Source organism: Aethalodelphis obliquidens, unplaced genomic scaffold (assembly GCF_003676395.1).
Source record: "Aethalodelphis obliquidens isolate GAN/ISIS:26980383/991018 unplaced genomic scaffold, ASM367639v1 scaffold46, whole genome shotgun sequence".
Classification (NCBI taxonomy): domain Eukaryota; kingdom Metazoa; phylum Chordata; class Mammalia; order Artiodactyla; family Delphinidae; genus Aethalodelphis; species Aethalodelphis obliquidens.
In genome coordinates, this window is record NW_020837990.1 from 12,183,669 (window position 1) to 12,193,507 (window position 9,839).

The window sequence follows — 9,839 nt, forward strand, 5'->3', positions numbered from 1 at the left end:
GAGCACAGGCTCTAGGCACCTGGGCTTCAGTAGTTGCAGCACGTGGGCCCTACGGTGCACAGGCTTCAGTATTTGCAGCGTGTGGGCTTAGTTGTGGCAGATGGGCTCTAGGGCACACGGGCTTCAGTAGTTGTGGCGCACAGGCTCAGTAGTTGTGGTGCGTGGGCTCTAGAGCACAGGCTCAGTAGTTGTGGCACACGGGCCCAGCCGCTCTGCGGCATGTGGGATCTTCCCGGACCAGGGCTCGAACCCGTGTCCCCTGCATTGGCAGGCGGATTCTCAACCACTGTGCCACCAGGGAAGTCCCTGGAGAGGTTTCTTGACCTTTTGCATTAATGTTCTCTTTGCTAGGTAAGAAATGGGAGGGTGCAAGTAGTTCTGTGTTGCTGGGTCATAAAGTGAGAGGCTGGAGGGGAGGAAAACGAGACAATAAAGGAAATAGGAACCAGAAGATGATACGAAACATGGAGTGTGAGAGTAATCTGATCAGCTCCATGAAGCCCTAGCAAAGACTGAGAAATGCAGGTCTGCAGAAATGATTTGTACGGCCAGCACAATGCTTTAAAATGGATTTGAATGCTTTTTTCCACTTTGTCAGAGTCTTCAGTATTCTCTGTGGTTTTGTCTCTTGTCTCTCCTCTTCCTGTTCCTTCAGTCACTGTCGGTTCCCCTGGCTCCTGTTTTACTGACATTTAGGCCATTTGTGTTGTACAGGTGTGTCCTACAGGTGTTTCTCATCTACTTTTACCAGATTTTGTTTTTTAAACCCTTGATGTGTGAAGCCTCCCTCCCCACCAAAAAAAAGATTAAAACTTTTTTGGGGAAAAAATATATTCTCGGGCTTCCCTGGTGGCGCAGTGGTTGAGAGTCCGCCTGCCGATGCAGGGGACACGGGTTCGTGCCCCGGTCCGGGAGGATCCCACATGCCATGGAGTGGCTGGGCCCATGAGCCATGGCCGCTGGGCCTGCGCATCCAGAGCCTGTGCTCTGCAACGGGAGAGGCCACAACGGTGAGAGGCCCGCGTACCGCAAAAAAAAAAAAAAAATATATATATATATATATTCTCTTCGCTGTGATATGGATGCCCTCTGCATCTCACTTGTGCTCTAAGATCCCAATGGCCACTGCAGCTTCCCCCTCCCCATGTGCACACTGAAGACTCCTACTTTGCTCTGCCCCATCTGATGACTTTAGGACTGAATTGGTTGAGAAGAGATGAGAAAGAAGAGATTCATATTTTTGATATTTCACTTTCCTTGTAGATGATGAATATTGCCAGAAGCGAGGGAGATAAACTAGATGCTCTGATTTAAGAGTCAGGGTGTAGTCATTCATTCATTCACAGGATATTTATTGAGCACTTTCTGTGGCACTGTTCTAAACGCTGGAGTACAGCAGTTAGACAGGTAAAGTTCTGTCTTCAAGGGACTGATATTCTAGGGGAGAATTAACATATAGCATGTAACTCCTGTGTCCATTTCTTTATTTTGGAGAAGTGATAAATGTCACGTCTGTCTTACTTACCATGAGAGTAGTCTCTCACCCCATTTCCTATTAGAGAATATTAAAGACCAGCCACATTTTTGCTGCATATCAGCTTTTTGAGCAGTTCTTAAACGCTTGATATGAGACTAAAGACTGACTGTGACTAAGATTAAGTCTTGAGGGAATTCTGAGATTCTCTTCAGAACTGATGATTTCTCTGAAAGGCCAGTTCTGTTCTGAGGGTTGTGGAAGTCTGTCACTGAACTGTGAACTAAGTGCAAGAGAGAACAAGAGACAAAGACAAAAAGAGAGGGAACTAGCTTTAAAAAGAAAGAGAACTGGCAGTGAGCTCAGACTACAGGTTTACATGGATAGTAATGTTTGGATGGATGGAAGGATGGATGGATGGAGAGATAGATAGATAAAAATAAAAGAAAACCTGAGTACTAGGACGTTTTCTTTTTAAAACGAAAAATTGACCCAGCATTTCCATTGTGTCTGTTGAACTGGTGACATCAGGGACCAGCAGCCAGTCTTCCACTGACGTCAGCAAGAGCAGATTGAAATCTCCACAGCAGAGTGCTCCCCAGCCCTGATAAGTAGGGCTGGTAATTGAATTAGAAAACATTCTGAGCTATCAGCTAATTATGCTATTCAGGCAATCGCTTTGTTCACGTCTGTTTCATCCTTGAATTGCCTGAGTGACTTTCTCACTGGGAGGGGAAGTACTTCAATGTCCACGATAGAGGCACATATTTTGCGTCTCCCTCAATTATGCTACCTGTGCTTCCCTAGGGCAATACTTCGGCATTTCACATTATTACGGACGTTGTATGAGTTTTGATCGGCATTAGTTTTGTTCTAATTTGTGATTCAGTCTGATCTTTGTTTCCACGTGTCTGAATGTGTGCACATGCATGTTATTCCAATGCTCTTTTCTTTCACAAAGGCAAATAACCAATTTGATTTCCCTTCTTCCAGCAATCATACAATATAACAATTTGAAAGGCCTTAGTCAGGCTTAACATATTAAAGCTACTGATGGGAAAGAAATTAATCTAGAACAGCAGCTATAGTATTAGAAATGAAGGATTCATGTCAACTTCGTCTTTTGGTTTTAAAAAAAAATCACAGAATCTTCCCTTCCCAGCTCCGAAGTGTATGTGTTGATTGTTTATTCACTTCATCCACTGGAAGAAATTAGTGGCTTTAGGTGTTAAAGACAGACAATGCTATTAAAAATCATAAGCAAAATCTGCAAGAGAAAAGAAGGTTCATCTTCTAGTAAGGATTTTTCCAGTACGAAGCACTGATGATAAATTTTACTTAACTTCTCCTTACATTTAGTTCCCACTTCTTATATGGTTTTGTGTTCAGGCTTAATTAGAAATGCCTCCTTGCTTCCTGAACACATTATCTAGAATTTGATGCCGAATTTCTTATGCTTATACACTGAGGAAGCATGGGAGAATCCCAGTGCTTCTTGGGTCTCTTGGGACAAACACATGCTTGTCCTTAGCAAGATGGTTATTGCAAACCACACATTCAGTGGGACTTTGAAATCCTCATTGAGAGTAGGAAAGAACTTGTAATTTTGAGGAACTTGAAAGGAGGCTGGTATGGTGAGAGTGTAGTGGGCAAGGAAGAAAATGGCACAAGGTGAGGTGAGACAGGTAAGTGAGGGCTAGATCTCCTATGGCTTTGTAGATCATTAGAGTTTGGATTTTATTCAAGCCATTCTCCAGTTGTTGCTGAGTGGACAGAGCATTTAACCTGAGTTGCCTATAGATTTGGTTATGGATGGGCAAGTTGCTTTTTTTTGCCTAGTGTACCTTGGAATGTTGGATGGACAAAATGGAATAATGTATAGTAAATGCTTCTTCCACACCTGTGCAACCCTCAGTGTTTGTTCTCTCTTCTGAATATGTGTATTATCACTTTGAACTTCTGTATCAGCTATTTAATATTTAGTGTATGCTACATTATGGTTATGTCATTCATATTCTGTTTCTTCCAACGATAGATTATTAGCTCTTTGAGAACAGAGGCTTCAGGGCTAGCACACAAAGCTCTACACACAGTAAGCACATAGGGGTTTTTTTTGTTTGTTCATTTTAAGGATTTGAGGTTTCCTTTATTTAACTTTGTCTACTGGTTTTTAAAAATTATTACAAGTAATATATTTCATGTACTTTTGTATATATTCGAAATTTTCTATGTAACAAATGGAAAACAAAGTAGGTTGTTAAAAAAAAGTAATATGGTGCAAAGTACAAAATAAAAATCATCTGCTATATCATAGGGACTGCATAATTTTTGTTTTAATTGGTATTGTTAAAATTGCCTTTCCAAATGGCTCTTGCAGGTTTCCACTTTTACTGGCAATATCAATTTCCTAATTTCTCGCCAGTGTTTGATACTGTCAGACTTCTAAACTTTTGCAAACCTGATTATTGAAAAATTGTATCTAGATTTACATTTCCCCAATTACTAGTAAAATTGGACATTATTTCATATGGTTATTGGCCATTTACATTTCTTTTCTCTGTTTATGTCCTTTGTCATTTTTTTCCTTTTGAGTTGTTTGTCTTAGTGAATGCAGGAATACTTTATATATTCTAGGTACTCTTCCTCTGTTAATGTATGGTAAATATTTTGTCCCAATCTCTTTTATTTTTTTACCTTTGTTTCAGCTTGCCTTTTGCATTCAACGGTAAAACATAGTGGCCCTTCTTCCATTTTAGGGAGGTCAGTATTTTTGATGATGATTATGTCCCATGTATAGCCCAAGATAGTTTTCTGAAATGATCTTTTAGAATGAACTCCTTGGCATGACCTATCAGCCTAAAAATAATCATCACCATTTGCTGTCTTGGCCCAATAGACCCTGTTTGTTTTCATATATTTTAGTTATTTTAAAAATAACTTATAAGAATAATGGAAGGATAGTTAAAAAAACTTCATTTGAAATTTTAATAATAATATAAATGTAGCAACCCCAATCTTTATTCCATATTCTTCTGGTTTTGAATATACATACCTGAAATGGGTACCTCTGAACTCAACTAACTACTCATCAACTGTCATGCATGAACCTGGAATATATACATCTTGAAAATACTGGCTCCAGACTTCAGATACATCTCTAATAGGTTCTAGCTTGTTACTTCTGGTTCTTCCTGCATTTGTATTATCAAAATGCAAAACTTGAAGAATTTTTTGAAACCTTAAATGGCTCGTAATTTTGTTGAAGAGAAGACAGCTATCTTCTTTGCTCCATAATTTAAACACTTTCATCTTTAGATTTATAAACATCAATCAAAATGATCAATGTTTTGGATTTTTTACTTCTTTATTATCTGTATCCTTCTAGCCACTTTCATATATTAACCTGCCCTCAGCATTTGTCCACTCATGAACTGTATCAAATAGAATTTGGCACACAGACCCCATAAAAGATAAAAGAATGTAGTCATATGCCCTTTTAGCATAACAGGATAGTCCAAGTTCTTGTTGCAAAATATTGCATGATGAAGTCGTAGGGGAGCAAAACTTTTCCTTCTACCCTTCTAGGTTCTTTTGGTTGGCCTAATAACCAAATTGATGTAAGATAGATTTACAAGAGAAAAGCCAATTTAATTTCATATGTACAGGAGCCCCATAAAAATGAGAGACCCAAAGACAAGCCTCAGGCCGTTGAGGCTTATATGCCATCCTGAGCTAAGGAACAGGATAGAGGCCTGGGGCTTTGGAGGGGAGGAGGGTCATTCACAGGACAGTAAGAAGGGCAGATGTTTTCCCTGCCACACAGATATGTCATTCAGATAAAAAATTATCTCTGGTAATACCTCCCTCTCTGAGCCAGCTTCCCTACCTAGATTCTTTCAGGTAGTTAAGGGGGAGGTAGAAAGTTCTTCCTGTGTATCTTGGGCCTTATCTTCAACTCAAAATAATCTGCATGCTAGCTGTATGCTTTGGGGAGGCTCATTCTGAATCCCTCCAAAGTCCTTCCTGTTGAATGACTAACTGAATGAGAACACCTATTTCCTTTTTGTTCTTAGAAATACACTGTTCACTCATCATTTCTTGAGTTAGAAAATTTGTCTAGTATGTGGTCATCTAAAGACTCATAGTGTGAAATTTTGCCTTTATGATAAATGTTACCATCATCATTAGAGTCTTAATTGCTGCTATTTGTCTCTTTGCATTCATCTTCTGATTTGTCTAATTGTGAAATGTCTTCCTCTGTCAGTTTTCTTCTCATTGGCATTATGGACAGAAAATTTTAAAATTCTGAACTCTCAGCAGTGCTCAATTAAAGCTAAGTGCAGACTACAAAGATAGTGTCTCAAGTCTTTTGCACCTTATTGAAAGATGATGCATACTTTGGACAGTGCAGTGAGAAAATTGAAGGATAATATAATTGAATCACTTTTGCATCATCCTTTTTGGGGATTTCATCACTCTTCCTTTCTCTTATCATTTGTCTTTTTTTTAAAGCACAGTTGTAAATAATCCAAGATGTAGGGAAAAAAAAAGACCACTAAGATTCAATAATATAGCTTAAATTTATAAAAGCTTGTGCTGGACCCATATGGTAGTTACAAGATAGAATGAGTTTTACTCTATTTTTGATAGTAAGTATAATTTCCCTTTGTTGTTTGGAAGACTCTAAGAAGAATAAAATTATGAAATAACAGTCCTTCCAAATAGTAAGGAATAGTTCCAAAAAGAAAGTAAAATTGGGCCCAATGGACCTAATGTTATACCAAGGACTGAGTTGACCGGAAATATATACTGACTGTATTAGTGAAGCTTTTAGTGTGGAGTCAACTGGAATGGAAATAACGTTTAATTCGGTTTAGCCTTTCTTTACTACACTGAAGCCTGCAGGAGTTTGCTCCAGCTTACAACTTTCTGTTCTGACCTTCCCCTTATCTGTACAGCACGGACAGAAAGAATAAATTAACTTCTTTTTGACTGAGGTAGGTGCTTCCTCCTCCTGTTCATTTTGTTTGCAGGAGCCCTGCTTTATCTCGTGTGTCTCTCTTCTAAGCCTCTTTTCTCTATCAAAGCCCTTGAGCTGTTAGCTGTTGAAGTGAAGTGCATCTCTGTAGAGCACAGAGCACTGCCAGCATCCCAGTTGGGGAGAATCTCTAAGAGGTGTGTATGCCAAGCACGATATCATTGTGTGCAGGCATTGCAGGAGTCTGCCAAACTCAGGGGTAGGCTGCCAGTACAAATGCCACGTTGACATGACATTTACAAGTTGAGAGTCTGGAAAAGGACTGGCAGTGGAACACCCTTCAGCTACCTCATTTAGGTTGGCAGTTTCAGGGCCAACTTTTGGTTTTTAGACTCAGAAACCATAGTCAAGAAGTAATACTTTGTATAGAATTTAAAACTATCACTGCCGCTTTTTCTAGTAAGTGATGAATCCTGTTAGCCTGTTCCTGGGATGCAGGATAAACCAGAGTGGTAAGAGTGCAGAACCTGGAATCAAATCTGGATTTGAATGAGGGCTTTATCACTTACTGTGTAACCCTGGTCAAGTTACTTAATCTATGTAAGTCTCATTTTCCTATATATAAAATAAGGATAATATCACTTTCCTCATAGTGTTATCAGATGGATTAAATAATATCCTTAAAAGTATAAGCACCAGTGCCTGTTCAATACTAGGTATTCAATAAATGTGAGGTATTTTTCAGATTCTTTAGAAACTTGTGAGAAATTCAGGTTTTTAGCTGTTCCTATCTATATTTTAGTAAAAAGTAAAAAGATTCTCTCTTTGACTTAAGAATTGCCAGAACAGTACGCACAGGAAGCCCAGAACACAGTTTTCTCCAGCTCTCCAGGAAAACTTAGAGCCAGAGTCAGGATCATTTGAGCATTTTGGCATCTCTACATTAGTTTCTTAGGTACAGAAACCTTTGAGGTATTAAGAATTTATTTCTGTAATAGCAGTCCTTTGATTGAATTGGAATTTTTCTATGGCAAATTCTAATGCAAAGTGCAGACCTAGAGCTATTCTGAAGGATATCCTGTGGCTTAATAGAGAGGCTATCATTTGGGTGCAGGTAAGAAGGTACTTGGTCTTGAGTAAGTCTTTTATCAAGATCTAGTAGCTAAATAACAGACTTTTCTGTGCTGCTTGTATAAAATATCCTCACCATAGCACTTTGTTTATTTCCTTTAATCATTTTCAATACATTAGTAAATTCTCTCAAATGATAAAATTCTGTCTTTTCTTTTTTCTCTTGTTTTTCAGATCTTCAAAGTTGTTGCGGGCATTCTATGTTCCCTTCCTGTCAGATCAGTATACAGTGTATGCAAACTACACCATCCTCAAACCCCGGAAAGGAAAGCAAATCAGGAAGAAAAGTGGAGGTTAGCACCATGCCTGTGGCCCCAAAGGACAACCATCCTGTTAACTGGTAATTCCACTGACAGGACTCCCTCCAAGTCATCGTTTGTAACATTTGTAATAAAAGCCATCTGACAAGAATACTGGAATCTGGGCTCTTTGGGCTTGTCAGAGTCAATCACATTCACTTCTTAATGTGTGTCTCTGTTCTGCATGTACACTTTGTGCAGCTAGGTGGAGAAAGGCCCTAAAGTCCGGGTAGATACATTGCTCCACATCTCATTGTTTTTCTTCTGTTCAATTATTTACTAGACCGGAGAAGAGTAGAACCAACTTTCAGGAAGAATTGAAAATCCCGAGACTGGATGGCTGTGTTGAGCTGTTCTACACACTCTGGCTTGGCATCCAAGAACTAGCCTCCCTTGGGCCGTATGAGCTTCTCCACCAAAGCTCTTTGGCAGCTCCTAGCAGACGACCTCGTTCCAATCCTAGTGCTGAAAATGACCACAGCCTAATTGCCAACCTACATGTCCTTTTCACCTCCGGCAAGACTAAGCTTTTCTAAAGCATGTCACAGGACCAGGACCCTACCCTGGAGGTATCTCAGGAAAAATGCAACCAGTTGAGGAACTGTGGCTTAATTTCATTACATAGGATGCCTCTTGCTTTCATCTTATTTCCTTTACAACAAACTATAACTATATGGGTGTGGGTTTTTGTTTGTTTGTTTTTAAGCTTTAGCATGCTGTTTCTTGAATTCAAGACTTCCCTGCATAAAGGTATCAACAGACCAGACTATAACTGTACAGGACATACGTGGAGAAAATCAACTCTATCAGTTGGTAGATTTGGATGACATCACATTTTAAAGTAATTTATTCTGAGGCCGTTTCTGAGGAAATTAAGAATCTCCCTTTTTAAACAACCCTAGTGAGAAAGACCAGTGTATATTCATGGCACCTGTTTTTGAGTATGTCTGTTGCAAAGCACATCCTGCATGGGGCACCTCTAGTCAAGTAGGCAATGATAAGGACTTAATTAAAACATAAGTATATACCTTACTTTGCTTTTACACACAGTATTTCATAGTTTACAAAGCACTTTCACATTATCTCATTTGATCCTCACAGTCATGACGTGAGGTAGACAAAGGAAGTGGTTTTATCCCCATTTTACAGATGAAGAAACTGAGACTATGGGGCAGGGGGCAGGGGGAGGTAAGGTGACTTGCCCAAGGCCACACAGCCAATAAGTAGTAGCGCTAGGACCAGAACCTGGGTTGCCTAACTTCTCATCCAGTGCTCGTCCGTACTCCTCACTTGACTATGAGAACATTACTTGAAAGAATGATGAGGTTGGCCAGAGACCTAATTGATAACGTAACTTTCTATTTTAAGGAAGAATTTTATCTGTGTTTCTGTGAGTTCTTTGGAGCCTCCAGTCTGCCTGTTGGTTAGACCATCATAGCGGTACTCCGGGATGCAGCCTGGCCTGTGGCAGGAAAGTAGTGCTCATGTTTGGAAGTCAGGCTCCTTTGCAGCCACACAGGATCCAATACAAGTTCCATTCCTACAGTCAATCTGGGGTCACGTTATAGTGCCTTATTTCCCTAAGGGTGATTGTGTCTAGTATCTGCAAATAGGATGCATTCATTTTTCAGAGTTTCTATCTTTCATTTTTCAAAGAGAAGGGATTTTCAGTAGGAACTGATCCCAAGAGAGGAGAAGTGACAAGGGAAGAAATGGCTAGTTACCATATGAAGAGTCCTCATTCGGATCCCCTCTAAAGGAATATCTGGGGAGGGGTTGAAGAATTGTGAGTCAGTAGGTCTAGATAGCATGAACAATGATAACTGGAGAGTGAAGATAAACTGGGGTCCCACTAGCTGCTTTAAGGATTTTTGTATTTAATTTTCAATACTTGATTACTGTTTCCCAAGGCAGATATTGGCACATGTGGTCTGACTATGGGACAGAGAATTTCTAG

General features: G+C 39.7%; 1 protein-coding gene across 6 annotated transcripts in view; it reads left to right on the top strand.

Annotated features, from left to right (window-relative positions):
- Positions 1–9,839, top strand: part of ALG9 (ALG9 alpha-1,2-mannosyltransferase) — a 96,224-nt gene extending 86,385 nt beyond the window's left edge. For 4 of the 6 annotated variants that reach the window (XM_027082334.1, XM_027082339.1, XM_027082338.1 and 1 more), the window contains exons 15-16: positions 7,758–7,876; positions 8,166–9,839. In XM_027082334.1, the coding sequence (XP_026938135.1) occupies positions 7,758–7,876; positions 8,166–8,203 (157 nt within the window). In that variant the 3' untranslated portion in view covers positions 8,204–9,839. Of the gene's footprint in view, positions 1–7,757; positions 7,995–8,165 lie in introns of those variants that run through there. The other 2 variants (XM_027082335.1, XM_027082337.1) reach the window with 2 other exon arrangements.